A 17617-nucleotide genomic window follows, 5' to 3' on the forward strand; every position below is an offset into this window, starting at 1 on the left:
ACCGGCTGGCACGCAGAGCTTAGGCTGAGGGTACTCTGTGCACCTTCTGTCCCTTGGAGCCATAAAAGGGAGCGTTTTCACTTCTGATCATCAGCATATCCACAAAACCTTCAATAAATACATTCTCTACCAGACAACACAGATCCTACAAATGGTTACAGTATCTTCCAGAACATAAGAGCTCCATTCTGTCTGGCCATTCTGGGAGGTGTGAGTGTGTGTGTGTGAGTGTGTGTGAGTGTGTGTGTGTGTGTGTGCATGTGTGTGAGTGTGTGTGCATGTGTGTGTGAGTGTGTGTGCGTGTGCATGTGTGTATGTGTATGTGTGTGCATGTGTGTGTGCGTGTGTGTATGTGTGTGAGTGTGTGCATGTGTGTGTGAGTGTGTGTGTGTGTGAATGCAGGTGCACATGGAAGCTAGGAGTCGACATTGGATGTCTTCCTTGATCACTTTCCATTTTTATTTAATTTTGATTAAATGTTTATTTGTGCACATGTGTTACCACACGTGTGTGAGTATGCCCGTGGGCACACATACTTGTGTGCATGCAGAGGCTATAAGGAGGTCTCATGTGTCCTTTTCCTTCACTCTCCACCTATTCCTTTGAATCAGTCTTTCCCTGAACTTGGAACTCACATTTGCTGAGCCAGACCGGAAGGCGGCAAGTCCCATCAATCCTGAGCCCAGGGACACACGGCGGTTGAGGTCAGAGGTGTGCATGAGATGTCTGGCTTGTCATGAGGATTGCTCGGGAAGGACTTTAACCATGGAGTCATCTCTCTAGTTTCCACCCTAAGTGTAGGAGACAGCATCCCTCACCAGTCCTGACACTCGGCCCCTGGGAACCTCTCCGCCTCCCCAGAAGTTGGATTACAGACACAATCCACAGCAGCCTGCTTGTATATGGGCACAGCGGTTTAGAACTTGGACCCTCTGAGAGCTTGCACCACTCGGGAGGCCTCTCTGTAGCAGAGGACAGTGCATGCGCGCAGCACTCACCTGAGGGGTTAAGCTCAGGGCCACCAGAGAGAGCATTTGTCTGAAAGCAGCTCCGCCAGCTGCATATTTCAGGCAAGTTTCTTAACCCGTGCTTCATGCCTCAGGTTCCTTATCTTCCTGGCGTGTGAATGGTGGACAAAGCCAGCACATGAGTGGCAAATAGGAGAGTTCAACAAATGGCCAGTGCTGCCAGTGAGTCCGGTAGTCACGTCCTGTTGTTAATATGCCACTCAGCACAAACCTTTCCATGAAGCCGTGGTCTGCACGGCAGCCCCTACCTCGATCAGAAGTGCTGGAAGAAGGTGATGAGCTGCAGGTGGCTGTAACCCAGCCTACAGCTGCTGAGGCAGGTGTGAGGTTGCAGGCAGGCATCACACTGGAGAGTTCCTTTTGTACAGGCAGGGTCCCACTGTGTGTACAGCATGCTGGAACTCAGACCCACTGTTCAGCCACTGCTAGCTCCTAGCGAATCCAGTCCTCTCTCTGGCTGGGCAGTCTGATACCAGACCAGACAAGCCCTTTCTCAGGTGTGCCCAGGCTCCACCCCCATCCTTTCGGCCTTTCTCCCTGGCCCCCTCAGAATCTATGCCTGAGTACTAGGTCAATGTGCTGGCCCGTTAGTGTTTGTCAGCTTGACAAAATCTAGACTCACCCTGGAAGAGGAAACCTCAGTGAGGACATGCCTTCATCAGATTGGCCTGTGGACATGTCTGTGGGGACATTTTCTTCATTAATGATGGATGTGGGAGGGCCGGGCTCTCTGAATGGTTCCACCCCTGGGTAGGGTTGTATATGAAAGCAGGTTGAGCAAGCTGCAGTTCCTGCCTTAACTTCTTCCCTCAATGACTGTGGCTGGGATGAGTGTGTCAAACAAACGCTTTCTCCTCAAAAAGCTTTTGGTCAAACTGTTTTATCACGGCAAAGAGAAGCCAGATTAGGGGAGTTCAACACCAACTCCCAAGTCTCCGCTTAAAACCCATCCTTCTCTGTGCTCCCAGATGGGGAGGGCAGGGGTGGCTGCTCCCATCCAGGGAGCTTTAGTCCAGCTAGGTAGTATTAAATGACTGCCTGAAAGGGAAAGGAGCTTACCAGAAGGCTCAAACAACCAGCATGGCCAACCTGGAAGTAGGAAAGTTGTGGGTGGACAACCTTGAACAATAATAAAGATAATAAAATAAAGAAGACATCGACCCACCCACCCCCAGGCTTTGCATCCATTAAAGAACAAATGGAAGGAAGTGGAGGTAAACAGAGACTTGTTAGAGCTAGGCGCAGTTTACGGAAGCTCCCGGCATTGGGAATCTTTAAACAATGACGCGGGTTGGTGATGGCAGACGTGGATAACTTCACCACGCTTTACACAGAACACAGAGCGGAGCTGTGGCCCAGGTTGCCTAAGTGGCCTGGAAATGGGGTGAAAGCCAACCCTTTCACGCACGAGGAGTAAAGGGGGGTCTGGGAGACGACGGGGGAGGGGGCAGTGCTTGCTGCACCCACGGGCCTGAGGACCAGGGTTCAGAGCTCAGCACCCACGCCAGGCAGGGCCTCACATGCCTGTGCCTTCAGCACAGTAAGCTGAAACAACGAAGGATGCCTGAGCTTTCTGGTTGCCAGCCCTGCTCCAGATCAACTGAGAAGCTCTTGTTTCAAAAGAATAAGGTGGAGACTGATAGGACATTCAACACCCTTCCCTCACCCACACGAGCACATATATGTGTGCGTATACTACACAATATACATCATACTCACACAGAAAGAAAACACAAATAAAGTAATGCAACTCTTAAAACTATAGGAAAGTGGTCTGGTTTCCACTAGGAGCACAGGACAAAAACCCTGGCCAAGCCAAGCCTGCCGCGCTGGCAGATTGTACGCAATGCCACGCCCCGTTTCCCTACTTGCTCAGTTTAGGCTGCACATTCACCAAAGGCTAGTTTTTCTTCCTCATTTTTGATGGAAAGCCTTCAGATTTCTGCTGGTGCAAGGAAGTGGTCCTTGTGCCCCCACCACTCTGAGCAGGAAATGTAATAAACTTCACTTCTCTGGTTAAGTGGAGGGTTAGGTCTTCTAGTCAGTTCTTCCTGAAGCTTGGAAGCCTGGTGGCTCAGTATTTGTCAAGGATGTCCATGTCACCTGCCCGCTGGGGAATTTTTTTTTTTCTTGGTGGAATGTAGGAAGGGCTAGGCAGAGAGGAAAGCGACAGCAACCTGCCAGGAAAACGATTACACAAGCGGCAAGTTTGGGTCCAATATAAACACTGCTTCTCTTAGAAAGCAGGCGATCCCTCTGAGGCTGGTGTGGGAGACCCCGGGTCAGGTCACACCTGTTGGGATGCTGCTGTGCCCTTGGAGATCACGTGCTGCTTATCTCTGTCTCCTTAGAGTTTCAGAGCAGAGCTTTCTTCCTGGCTGTCTCATCACACAAAACACCTCTAGGGCAGGCATTGGCTCTGTCAACTCCAGAACACACATGTGCCCCAGGCTAGCCCTTGTGCCTTTAGAATGTTTACCTCCACACTGGGGAAACTTGGTTCTACTCTGCGTAAAGTACAATTCAACACTTTAAACGTCACCACCACCACCCCTTGGTTTAAAGGACAGGTCTTTGATTTGAACCAAGCGCTTTCCTTAATAAGCTGTGAAATATACAATCGAGTGGTAAGCGGTTGCCCTGGCCTCAGCCCTGCTGGTTTGCTGTTTGCATCGGTCTGAGATTCGCATCCTTTGCCACCTGCGCCGCAGGCACAGTCAGCAGCTCTGAAATCGCCCCTGTACTCAACTATTGCCCTGACCTGATTTGAGCCTTTTCTAGCTCTTCTTTGAACCAAGGCAGAGGCCTCTTTGCTGACCCACACCAGCCCTAGCCACTCCTCCCCTGACACCCAAATGGGATCACAGCTCTCTCCAGATCACGTGTACGATTATAGGTGAACTCTTCCGGTTGCACTTAAAGCCTTGAGTGCTGGCTCATGCCCTCTCTCCCTACCCACACCCCTGAATCCAGGAATGCTGTTCTCTATAGTTCAGAAAACACTCCACCCATGGGCCTCCTGCAGTTAGTTCCTGGCCACCCCAGAAGACGGGCTCAACTGCCACACCTCTCTCTCTCTCTCTCTCTCTCTCTCCCTCTCTTCCTCTTCTGTTCCCAGTCCCCATTGTCTCTATGTCTCTTTCCCTTCCCCCTCACTCCCCTTTCTAAATCAACTTCTCACTCAAGCTGTCTTGAGTGTCCCTCCGTCTCGGTCACCCTCACCTGCTATGGAACCTGCTATGCTCTCCCACGTGGTCCCTTACCTTGGGACCCCCACGCCACGCAGGATACCCTCTCCCTTTATCCTATAACTGTAACAAAAGAACAACACGTAGCACCACAGACAATCTCCCCGGACACTTAGGGCTGGGACACTCCACGAAGAAAACGCCCCCATTTTCACATGACTGGAATTCGGGTCTCCTAAAGGTTGGGGATTTGGGCCCGTGTTTGGTCTCTTTTAGTCTGTTACAGTGCCAAAATGGTAGGGGTGTTGATCTTGCTATAATAAGTGCTTGCATTTAACAGTTTTTTTCCCCTTGCTGTGCACAGATGAATGCCCTGTGCTGCCCGTAGCAGCCCCCAGCAATCAAAGGCTGAAGGTTGCTGGCAGCCAAAAAAAAAAAAAAAAAAAAAAAACCAAGCAGATATAAAGTTGTCATCACGCAGCTGAAAGCAATGTGTTCCCACCTGCTGACTGCTGCTTCTTTCGGTTGCTTGTCAGAGACAATGGGAACATGCTGCTGTGGGATCAGCGATGTCAGCCAGCCCTCTGGTGACAGAGGCAGACTGGAAGTGTTGGGAGTGGGAATCGGGGAGGGGTGGAGGTGATGAGGGGTAGGGGAGGGCAAAGGGCCTGGAAGGGAGCGTTGGCAGGAAACGCCCTTCGTTCATCTCTCAGAATCAGGACACAAAAACACCCACAGGACCTCCAGCTTCAAAGCCTCTGACCAACTTCGGAGGGAACAAGCCTGTTGGCAGAAGCCCACAGCGCCTTCCTGGTTTCTCTGGCCTCGGTGTTTGTGGGCACACAATATGAATAGAACCAAACTGTCTCTTAACTTTCTAGCAATAGAGACCCAAGCACCCAGAGGGAACCCTACAACAAACGTGGGCCAGGATGAACTGCAGGAAGGAAGAAACTGCCCAGGACAGAAGCCTATCCCCCAGTCAGGAATACACAGCGGTAGGAGCTACAGGCTTGTGGCTCAAAGGTGGTCAGATGCCATTGTAGGTAAAGACAGGAAGCTGCAGGAGGGGGAGAGAAAAGCCACCAGCTCTCGGGGTGGGGGGTGAGAAGGGGGAGATGCCTAGGGTGTGAAATAACTGGACGGCCAAGGACTATCAGGGTAGGACACAGACACTCGTCAGGGGGCAAAAAGCACAGACATTTCTACAATCCATCAGACATCTGAGGTGGGAAAATTGTTCACTTTCCCTCTACGCACTCCAAACATTAAGAAAATTCAACAAGGGACTTATTTTCTGATACGTGCACTGCAGATAACGCTCACTCAACGCCTTCTCAAACAGCAGTCTACAAGAGCTGAGTCTGGAACTCCCCTTTCCAGGGCCTCATAAAACAGTGATTTATTGACCTACAGAGACACAACTTTATTGTTACCGTGTTTTTTTTTTTTTTTGGGGGGTTTTTTTTTTTTTTTTCCTAGTATAGGGACGAGTGCCGGGCAAGCCCATAGAAGCAGAGAATGAGCCTATTACAGACAGTCTAGGAGATCAAAAGGAAGAGGAGAGGCACCTTAAATCCTATCAACCTAAGATCTGAAAGCTTACAACTGTGCGTCCATGTTCTCAAACAAAAAGCTAATCCATACCCAGGTCTCCTGGCTGAACTCAGAAGGTGTGGCTCAGAGCACAAACGTAACCACACCCTAGGGGATTTCCTTGGAGGGGTCTCCATAGGCTTTTCCAGGGCCTATTTGCTTATTAGTCTGCCTTACCACCACGGTAAAGGCCACGTCTGAGTTATCTCAAAACTATAAAGGTTTAATAGCTCATCTGTTTGGCACGTTTCCTGAATTCGGGGCCTTATGCTAAGGTATAAGGTCATAAACACTAGTGGTTTTTCATTGGCAAGATCCCTTTGTGTCTAAACCACAGGCACCGTCCCCTTGACCTAGAAAGCTCTTTCTGACCCACCTCTGGGATCATTTCTTCTCTGAAGCTTGATTTCTCCATCCTTCCACGACTATTGGGAAAACTCTTCTTCCCAAAAGCATGCCTTCTCCCTCTGCCTCCTCCCTCCTCCTCCCACCTCCTCCCTCCTACTCTACCTCCTCCCTCCTCCACCTTCTCCCTCCTACTCTACCTCCTCCCTCCTCCACCTCCTCCCTCTTTCTCCGTCCTCCACCTCCTCCCTCCACCTCCTCCCTCCTCCTCCCTCTTCCACCTCCTCCCTCCTCCACCTCCTCCCTCCTCCTCCCTCTTCCACCTCCTCCCTCCTCCACCTTCTCCCTCCTCCTCCCTCCTCCACCTCCTCCCTCCTCCTCCCTCTCCCACCTCCTCCCTCCTCCACCTTCTCCCCCCTCCTCCACCTTCTCCCTCCTCCTCTGCCTCCCTGCCCCATGCTTTTCTTACCACATACTTCTTTATTGCCCTCTCAGCTTCTCCCATCATCTTTGCTGTTAGGCTGTAACCTGGGCATTTGTCCTGTTTCTTAACAGCATGTTTTACACTCTGTAAATGTCCACTGATGGTATCAGCCCTGAAGCCTTAGGAAACACAGTGTATATATGCACAGTTATCTCAGTGACAACTGTGCAACTAAATAAATAGCCAAGCTACCAACACTGGAACTTAAACTTTTTTAAAGGCGTATTTTCATTAGCTCTGAAAACAAATGCAGTAGCAAATAAAGGCAGACACATATGAGACAGCAGGAACTTCCGCTCGGGAGGCTGGACACAAACGAGACACCAAGAGCACCCAGATCCTGAGTGGAAATGGTTGATACAGAAGTTTGTGTATTATTCAAATGCATACAATTAATGCTCAGTGTGACACTTCATTGTCCTGTCATTTGGCGTGCATTTTAGTAGCACATATTGCCAACAGGCTTCTTGGGAAACAATAAAATAATATCTTTTGGGCAGTGAAATGGCTCATCAGGCAAACATACCTGCCACTAAGTTTCTGATTTGAGCCTCCCTCCCAGACCCACAATGTGGAAGGACAGATCTGAATCCCGGACTCTCCTCTGACCCAGTGGCTCTCAACCTTCCGAACGCTGCTACCCTTCAATACAGTTCCTCATGCTGTGGTGACCTCCAACTATAATATCATTTTCATTGCCATTTCATAACTACAATTCTGCTACTGTTATGAATCATAATGTAAATATCTGATATGCAGGATATCTACTATGCAAGACATCTGATATGCAACCCTGTGAAAGGGTCATTTGACCCCCAAAGGGGGTGAGGCCCGCAAGTTGAGAACTGCTCACTGGAAGTCTGACCTCTAGCCCACCCCTCACAAATAGAGTTTTTTTTTAAAAATGTCTTTTGTTACAAGTAAAAAATGAACATAATTAAATAACTTAACGAAAAGCAGAAGGGAAATAGAAGTTAGAAACGGGATGATCAAAGAGATCAACTTATACCATATATGCTCAGTCCACTGTGCCCACAAATTCTGCACACAATTCAAACAACTGCTGATCAAAGGCACGGTTTAAAAATCTGTGTCTATGTTGAACATGTAGCAACTTTTGGGTTATTGCTCACCAAATAAGACAGCATAGCAAGGGACCCGGGTAGCATGCACAATTGTCATCCAGAGATGAGAAAAGCATATGATGTTGGGGATACAGCTCGGTGGTGAAACGCTGGCTGCTCCAGGTTCCATCCCCAACGTGCTCAAGAACACATCCACCACATGCATGCATTCAAACATACATACAAAATACGAGAGGCCATGGCTAGTTCCAAATGCTCTTCTATTTTGTTGCATGTGTGTACTTTTTTTCCTTTACGATGTGTGGTCAGGCGGGTTTTTTTCCTAGGCAGCTAGCTATTCAGTGGAGACCCAGTTTTTTTAGTTCAAATACGGTAGGTCTCTGTCTAACCTGTTGAACAAAAACCTCACTAGGCAGCATTTGGAGTGCTCAAAGTAATCAATTCCATTAGATCTTTGTGCCTCTCTTTCCTTCTGCCACGCTAAGGGATGATGCATTCTGCTGGGAATGGAGTAGAATGAACCTACTAGAATCAAGCTCTGCTCCAACCTCGCACACATTTACACCGTTTCAGTTCTGATTTTAGTTAAGGTGACTTTCTCCTCTCTCCTCCCCCCAGACCCAGCTAGGTCTCCCTGGGCAGTGACATTCACAGAAGCCTAACAGAAGAAAGAGAATATAACTGTTGAGCCAAGAAACCTCACTGACACCAATACCAGGCGCGCAAGACATCTTTTCGAGTGAAGTGTTACATATACAGCTTGCCTCACGGCACACAGCTGGGTCCACCAGGACAGAAACAAACGTTTGGCTGCATGCTTTGGATTGCTGCCACACTGAATGATGTGGTAAAGAAATCACTCCTGGGAACCTCAGTAAAACCCCTCAGTTGCCAGCAGCCCAAGCTCTTTATCAAACACTAGCTTAGCGGCTTCTTAAGTGTGGGGATGAGGATGGACCCTGAAGGGATGGGTTCAGGGATCTGGGAGCTCTTCCTGAGATTTGGCTGCTGCGGAAGGGTATTCTCCACAATGGACCTTACCCTCTTCCTCTATAGAGGCTATTGATGGTGCCTGAAGAGCCCCAGAGAGGCCCTAGCCCCCGAACACTGTGTACTCCTGTGGCCTCTTATTTCAAACGCCACTGGGCCCCAGACCCATCCCAGGAGGAGGCAAGGATTTCAAGGCTTGTTCCTGGCATGAGTATTGGCTCGAGGCACCACTACCCTAGTTTCAGTCATTGCAAAGACATATTTCATCCTAACATGGTCAAAGGTTTTTAAACACAAGCAATTCCTGCCCGTCCACAAGCTGCTTGGGGGTAGGGGGAGAAAAAGGAAGCCACGAAAAGGAAAGCTGGTCACCTTTGCCAAAGAAACTTCCAAATTCTACCTTTTCTGCGCACTCAGGATAACCCTCCTGCACTTCTCCACTCTCGCAGGGAAGAGGGAGGGGAAATTAAGATAGGGGAAGGTGTGACGGCCAAGTCAGGGACTCTGCGCTTCCAGGGACTCACAGATTGAAAGCAGACCCTCAGGGGAGCAGTCTTTAATAAGGGATCACTACCAAGGTCTAAGGATGCTATCTTGAAGAGTGTCACAGAGGCGCGCCTTAGCTACAGGCAGGAGGTGCCTACCAGGTGCTCCAAGGTACCACCTGAGAGAGCTCAGCGCTCCTCAGACCCCCGGTCCTGGTGTCTGGGTTTGGCAAACCTCCTCCTTCCGAGCTCCAGCATCTCTCCTGTTGTCTTTCGCTCACTCCGCGCTCCAGCTGGAGGTCTCTTCCCGGTCCACCCCAGCCCTCACGACCCTCCCCGGTGTCTGTGAGGCGGCGGCTCCAGGAGAACTGGACCTTGGGGGGACCGCAGGCGATGGCGGTGCGGGTCCTTACCTGCAGCGGGACGAGCAGCACGCAGAGCGCCAGCAGCAGTGCGGACAGCGGGCGGCGCCGCCGGGCGCGCGGGGCCATGGCGCGGTGCGGGCCGGCTGGGCGCGCGGCCTCTGTGGCCCCGCGGGTGCCACCGCCCTCCGCCCGCCTGGTCCCGCCCCGCGCGTTCGGCTCCACCCAGCACCTGCCCCCTCGCCGCCGCCCGTGTCCGCCAGGGGGTGCAGGAGCGTGGGCTGCTGGGGCGCGGGTGGGTTTGGCATTCCAAGCGTGCTCCAGACTTGCGTTGCCCCCACCCCAGTGTCCCCAGGCACTGAGCTCTCGGGGTGCAGGCACCCGAGGGCAGGCTCTAGCCACCCTTCACTTTCTCTGTCCCCTGCTTTGCTGCCCCGCGCGCGGGCCTTGCGCAGAGACCTGCTAGACCCTGCCTGCAGAAGTTGCCTCCCTGTTGGGGTTTGCTTGACTCTAGTTAAAGAATCTACACAATATAGTGTCCATGGCTCCCCCAAATCCTTCCCTTCATCCTGGCTGCCTGCAACAGCAGCTTCCTCTTGGCTCTCCTTGGGGTCACCTCAAACCGTCTCTGACCCTTACCCCCTCTGCCACACCCTGAGCAAAGCATTCAGGGTAGACACTTGGCATCATGCTTGACGAACCCCTTCACCAGAAGCGCCAAGTCACCTCCTCTAATGCAGAACCAGTTTAAAGCCTGCTGTGTAGAGACCCTGTTGTTTGTGGCTTCTTATTGGTTTCCGGTTTTGTCTTCCTGAAATTCCAGGTCTGGGTTGGCTACACTGGTGCACCCCTGCCCTGTGTAGTAACTGTGTGAGGAAGATCCTTGTCTCCTGTCAATAGAAACATTTCTGCCAGTTTTTCGCCCACCATCTTAATGACTTTCTGTCCACTTCTGAGAAAATTGCGGACATTTCTAACAAGGAAGACTGGATTAGTCTATTATTCCTCTTAGTTCTGTCAGCTTGTCACGCCCTTGGAACTCCTTAAGGCATAGAGATTTAGGATTATACCTTGGTAAATTGACCATTTATCATTACTGCATGCCCTTCTTGATCCAAGGTAAAGCTTCACATGTTGGTCTACTTTACATTTATATGTAGCCCTGTCACTGTTCTTGTGAGTAGTATTTACATAGTATGCCTGATTCTGTTACCTGTAAGTCTGCTGGAGATGACAGCGCACAGTTTTGACCATCAGTGCCTTTTTATTGGCGCATTTATGCCACGTACATTTGTGATTCCCATATATGGTGAATTGAAATTGCTATTGTTTTCTATTTGTTGCATCTTTATTCCATTTTTATTCCTGAATTCCTTTGGGTTATTTTAAAACAATATTTTATGCATAGCGACACAAATTGTGTGTTAAAAATACTACAGTAGGATGATTTGATATCGTTTTAAAAGGGAGAAATATTTCAGTCACAAAGTCCTTTCCCAGATCATTTGGGTGACTTTTAAGGGTTCCATTTGCTCTCCCATCATTAGCCTACTTTATGCCTGTCTTTGTTTAATCGTATGTGTGCACATATACACATCTTCACAAGCGCCTGTGCGTTTGTGTGTACATGTTGGAGGCCAGAGGTCAATGTTGCCTGTCTTCCTTAATTACATCTCCATTTTTTGAGACAGAGTCTCTCACTGAACTAAGACCTCACCAATTCTGCTAGACTGGTTGGCCAGCAAGCCCCAGGGACCCTTCTATCGCCTCACAGTGATTACTTGACTTCTAAATTCCCTCACTACCCAGTTGCTTTTATGTTTTCTGGAGATTAATCTGTGTGTGTTGCTTAAAGAATTAAAAAATAAAAATTATTTGGTGAAGTATAACAATACACAGAGGGAGGGCACAAAACTATTTACTGTAGCATTCTGATAAGACCACACACAGGGAAAAAAAGTGACTGTCAGTGGAAAAGGTTTGGCAATACTGTACTTTACCATCATTTATAATATTTAAAAAACTTTTATGTGCATTTGGAAGAATTGTCCATACAGAATGTAAGAGAAGCAACCTACAAGCAATTCCGGCTACGTTTGTAAAGAGCCACCACAACCGAGATTTCACTGACAGTAGTGAGGTGTTTCTGTGATATTGACAGCAGCAAATGCTGAAGCATTTAGTGACTTCATTCACCACAGCAGCCTTGAGAAGGGTTCTACAGCTGACAAAAGAGGCTCAGAAAGGCTCAGAACTGGGCAATAAATGGCAGAAGTACCTCACTAGGAAGTGAATTTTTAATACCGGGTGAGTTGTACAGAGGAAATAAAGAAAGTCATAACTTTAATTTTGATGTTTTAAAAGTGCAGGTGCTCCCTGATTGGGGCTACATGAATACAGCAAGCTTTCTTGTCGGACCATCTTTGTGTGGCCGCCAGCTCCCTGATGATGACATGGAGACTTAATTATGGAAACTTGGCCTTAGCTTAGGCTTTTTCCAACTGGCTCTTTAAATTAACCTGTCTCTATTAATCGACATCCTGTCACATGGCTCAATTACCTATGTTCTGTATTGTATGCCCTACTTCATTGTAGTCTCTGGTTAAATCTGTGAGCCTAGATTCTTCCTCCTCTTCCTCTCTCTTCCCTGAAATCCTTTCCAGGCTCTTCTGCCTAGCTATTGACCATTCAGCTCTTTATTAAACCAATCAGACACATCTTTATCAGAAGGTGCCCTAGACAGAGACACATCTTTATAGTGTACCCAGATATTCTGTAACACGTGAAAATGAACCAATGCGTTGAAACTAATCCAGGCAACTGAACGGATGTCACAGCTCAGGAACACAGCACACTGCAGGGGGATGCTGCTTCCCATCTGGCTCCAAGCTGAGTGGGAGCTACTGCCAGCACTGTAAGAAGAGAGCATGCCATACACTCTGAGTGGGGAGAAGGATCAGGGTCCAACATTCCCAGCATGGTTTGATGGGTGCTATTGCTCTGTGCTGTGACCAAGCTGGGAAAGTGGAGTTGAACTATTCTAAATCAGGAACCAACTGAACTTACACCAAGCTTACACTGTTCCTTTACATTGTTTTTAAAAGGTATTTTTACCTTATTTATGGATATGCATATACGCTTGCTAAGTTTTATGTGTAACCTGTGTGGGAGTGCCCATGGAGTCCAGAAGATGGCGCTGTTTTCCCAGGAACTGGAATTCTAGGTGGTTGTGAGCTGCCTAATGTGGGTGCTGGGAACCCACAACCAGGCTTCTCTGAAGACCTGTGAGCCCTCTTACCTGCTGAGCCATCTCTCTAGCTCTTGAAATATGTATTTTTAGACAGAGTCTCATGATGTAGTCCTGGCCAGCCTGGAACTCAATGTGTCAACCAGGCTAGCCTCAAACTTACAGAGATCTGCTTGCCTCTGCCTCTTGAGTAGTGGATTAAAGGGCGGTACCACCATCTCCAGAGCTGCCTCATGTTCTACAGGTATGTTCCCATCTAGCTAAATTCAAGAAAAAAGGGCAAAAGATTGACACCCGTCCTTCACCCACCCAAACAGCAAGAGTTCAAGGAACTATGGTTTCTCATCAAGACTCCGGGGTTTCCAAGTTGATCTGGCCAAGGACCCTTACCAAGCTGAAACCTGAAGAACTGACTCATCATTTGCTTTGAGTAAATGTCTCTCTTTAGATCTCAGGTCAGAGATGGGTGATGTGGGGAGACTCCTGTTGCCTTCTCCCCTCTTCCCACAATGGTCAAGGCCAGCCTGTAGTCACATGTCCTGCCCAGACATAAAGGAAAGGGCACTTAAATAATGAAGTGGTTTTTACTAGAAGAAAGTTATAAAACAGTTAATCGCCACCCCTTTGTGTGCTCCCACTCTGCCACTTTCTTCCCCAGTATTATTCTTAGACCTCACCTTCTTCTCTTGTCTCTTACTCCTAAGAAGAACAGAACAGACAAGGAACGTACCACTATGTCTGCCCCCCCCCCCTTAAGATAGGGTCTTATACGTAGTGAGACTGGCTATGAACACACTCCTGCCATTGGCAACCAAATGCTGGGGTTGAAGAACACACACACACACACACACACACACACACACACACGCCTACTTTTGCATTTTAAGTGACAGTAGTGTAGACTTGGATAGTAGATTTTGAAACCCACGGAAGTATATGGACAGACACGCGTACAGGTAAAGTCCTACTGAGTTGCCTAACCTGTGCTGTCTTGGATGTGGAAGGCTTTCTGGAAAGAGCCATGTTGGAGAGACTGGATGGGACTGGTTCTGAGAAAAGGAACTGACTAGTGAGAGAAGGTACTTTTCACTGTGGCACTTTAGAAATACCAACGCTTGCTCCTGGCACATTTCCAGCCTTACCCTCTTCTATTTTCAAATAAGATTAAGGGACTGAAAACTTCTGCTTGGAAAGCCCCAGAGGTGAGTGTGCCCGTTTGGGAAGCACGTTTAAAAAGTAGAAAGCCCACAGCAACATGCTGCGTCTACCAACATGCTTGTAGGAATTCAATTGCTTTAAAGACTTTATTTTGATCTTGACAAAACTGTCCCTTAAGTATTTTAGATGCATTAATGTAGAACGCTGTTAGTTGATATGATTCATTCAAATCGGTGTGAGAATCTCATCTTTCCCTTCTCTTTTTGAGGGGCAGGGTCTCACGGTGTAGCTCTAGCTGAGGTGGAACTCACTATGTAGACCAGGCTAGCCTCAAACTCATAGATATCCTTTTGCCTTTGCCTCCTGAGTGCTGGCACTAAAGATGCTATCATACCTGACTGGCTTGTCTTTATTGTACATGGCAAGTTAGGAGACACATGAACCTAATTCTTTCTAATGTTGTCCTAAATACGTTGAAGAACACACACAATTATAGCAAGGATTGTGACTTACCATTTACAGAAACCACTTTAAATGCTATTCCTGATTTAAGGTACCACGTTTAGGGGCTGGAGAGATGACTGAGAGATTAAGAGCACTTATTGCTCTAGAGGAGGATCCAGGGTCTGGTTCCTAGCACTTAGGTCAGGCAACTCATAACCATCTGCAACTCCAGCTCCAGGGGATCCAAGCATCTCTTCTAGTCTCCACACAGCCCTCCCCACACCTATGCATGAGTAGACAACCTTTTTAAAGACTTAAGTTTGTAAGTACACACATAATTAAATCTTGGTTATATGAAAGCCATGTATAATATATTTTAAACAAACATTTCTTTGTATGAAAGCTAAATGTTTATAATTTTAAGAGTGTAATGTGCTCCAGCCAGAAATGGACTTTCTTGTTGATAATGGGGAAATGAGGGAGGGTGCAGATAAGGACTCCCCGGTTTCCAATGACTGAACTTATGAACAGTGTGCCCGACACCTTGGAAAGCCCCTCTTCCACATTACCTCTAGTTTTCAGAACCAGAAAGGTAAAGTAAGAATGCACATATTATTTTGGTTTTCTGGATAGCTTGCAGCTCTTAAATTACATTTGAGCAGGTCTTCATTTAATCCCTAGGGAACAGGAAGCACTCTTTAATTAGCTGTTTGTAAACGTTAGGGGCAGTAAGCTGTGGTGATAACTTGTTTATACTGCCTGCCTGAAGATCAGAGTGTGGAACTAGCCACTAGCTAGCCATAGAGGTCTGGAGGTCTGTACAGACAGACAGGAAGTGAGATGACTGGGTGGAGAGAGGAATATAGACGGTGGAGACAGAAATGGTTTGTCTTTTCAGTTTGAGGATTTCATAGAGTTAAGGGCTCTAGTGGCTGGCTGCTCTGCTTCTCTGATCTTTCAGCTTTCACCTCCTAATATCTGACTCTAGGATTTCATTATTAAGAACTCATGTTACAACAAGCAGTAACTGGTTTATGATTTTTTGTACATGGTGACATAACAAATACCTGCAATTAGTGGGCACCAAACTGAAGAAAATACATATAAGATGTTTTTACTACCCACAACGTAAAATGTTGCTATTTAAAATACTCTGAAAACACAAGTCATCGATTTATCAGTATTGGTTCAAGAAAAATCAAGCTGCATTGTCTTCCCATATACCCCAACATAATAGGAACTATTAAGTAGAAGGGACAGATGTGGTGTTCAAAATAACTGGGTTTCTATGTTGTATGAGTAAAACTAATCATCTTTTCCCATTTTTGGATACTTTATGATAGTTTTAAGTAGAAGCTGGGGTGTGAGTAGTATGTCCTCTCTTCCCTCTACTCTGCTTACAGACAATGACATACTTGGAGATGGCTGTAGATCCTTTAACAGAAGGCCAGGTACCCCGGCTGGTCAGGCTTAGAATGTCCTTAGTAAGTTCCCAATTAGGCTGAAGTATGTGTGAGTTTGTGTGTGTGTGTGTGTGTGTGTGTGTGAGTGTGAGTTTGTGTGTGTGTGAGAGAGAGGGAAAGTTTGTGTGTGTGTGTGTGTGTGTGAGCACACACACATTGGTATAGGTGTGTGTGGTGTATGCACACATGCCCATATGTGCCAATGATGGACAGAAAGGGGGACCTGCCCATTACTCTGCACCTTATTCACTTGAGACAGGTTCTGTCATTGAACCAGGAGCTGGGATAGCAGAAAGTACTGGCAATCTTCCTGCCCCCTTAACCTACAGAGCAGTGTTACAGGTCGGTGCTCATGTCTGCTTCTAGTTCAGGTGCTGAGGATCTGAACATAGGTCCTCATACTTGGACTGAAAGTGGTCTTACCTACTAAGTCAGCTCCTGAGAATGCTCTGCTAAATACATTTATGCTCCCCCCTTTGTGCTTTTGTGTGTTTCCACACATAGGTCAGCATGCATGTAAAGGCCAGAAGACACATTTGAGGATTGGCTCTCTCCTTCTACTTTGACCTGGGTCATGGGTATTGAACTGAGGTCATCAGCCTGGTGGCAAGTGCTTCACCCAATGAACCATCATGCCTGCCCAACGATGACTATTGTTAATGACACTTTCATTGACGTCTAACATAATGTCAACAGTTTAATGGATTATTAGAAAGTAAAATCCACATGTAGCCCACATGGAAATCCTAAGGAGACCACTGGTGGCACATCAAGTACCCATTCATGCTCTCTTTTGTTTTAGTCTTGGGGAAGGGACCTTAAGTTTTCATAGAAAGACATCAAATATCAAATTGACAATAAGTCATGTCTACAAACAGCAGAGCTATACCACTTGAAGGAATGGTAATCCCTTCGTAAGTTAATCTATGCTCACTTTTATATTCCTTTTTTGGATTTGGTTTGAGACAGAGCCTCGTTATGTAGTTCAGGCCTGCCCAAACTTGTAATGCTCCTGAGCCAGCATCTTGAGTGATAGGGTCACAGTTGTGTGCCACTGTGTCTGTCTAGCCAGGTTAACCATTGTATCATTTATTATGTTTGCCTTTGGACTTGATTTAAACAGAGTGTATAATGAAGTATTATTTTTTAGTATGCCTTTTGTTCAATATATTTGTGAGATTCACCTTTGTTATTGCTGTATAATGTATTGTATGAATACAGTATAAGCTACTGGGGCTGCTAGGGTTAATTTAAATTCAGGAATTATGTTATTATGAAGATCCATGGGTATGTGTGTTCACTTTTAATAGGTTCTGCTGGTTCTCCAGAACAGTTCAAATTTCATTGCTCCCAGACATGTATGAGAGGCTGCACATGCTGCCTCTCCAATGACACTTGGCACCATTGAATGGCTAAATTTTAGCTCTCTATAGTTGTTCAATGTTTTATCTTCTTGTCATTTTTGGATTGTTGTGGGGTGTTCATTAAAGATGTGTTATATTTGTTTATGTGGTGGAACATTTGTTTAATGATGCAAAGATGTGCTGCATTCTTTCACATTGCATTTGTTTAACTGTGAAGCTGTGTCACCTTGCTTGTCTAAAACACCTGATTGGTCTAACAAGAGCTGAGCAGCCAATAGGTGGAGTTGGCAGGCAGAGAGAATAAATAAGAGAGGAAATCTGGGAAGAGATGATTGATGAGTGAGAAAGGGAAGAGAGAAAGACATCAGGGGCCAGCTA

General features: G+C 47.2%; 1 protein-coding gene across 1 annotated transcript in view; it reads right to left on the minus strand.

Annotated features, from left to right (window-relative positions):
- Tnfrsf11a (TNF receptor superfamily member 11a) overlaps positions 1-9743 on the minus strand; it is a 57049-nt gene extending 47306 nt beyond the window's left edge. Inside the window, exon 1 of the mRNA XM_051203913.1 lies at positions 9615-9743. Coding sequence (XP_051059870.1) covers positions 9615-9692 — 78 coding nt within the window. The 5' untranslated portion in view covers positions 9693-9743. The remainder of the gene's footprint in view (positions 1-9614) is intronic.
- Between the last annotated feature and the right edge of the window lie 7874 nt (positions 9744-17617).

This window comes from Phodopus roborovskii, unplaced genomic scaffold (assembly GCF_943737965.1).
Source record: "Phodopus roborovskii unplaced genomic scaffold, PHOROB, whole genome shotgun sequence".
Lineage (NCBI taxonomy): Eukaryota > Metazoa > Chordata > Mammalia > Rodentia > Cricetidae > Phodopus > Phodopus roborovskii.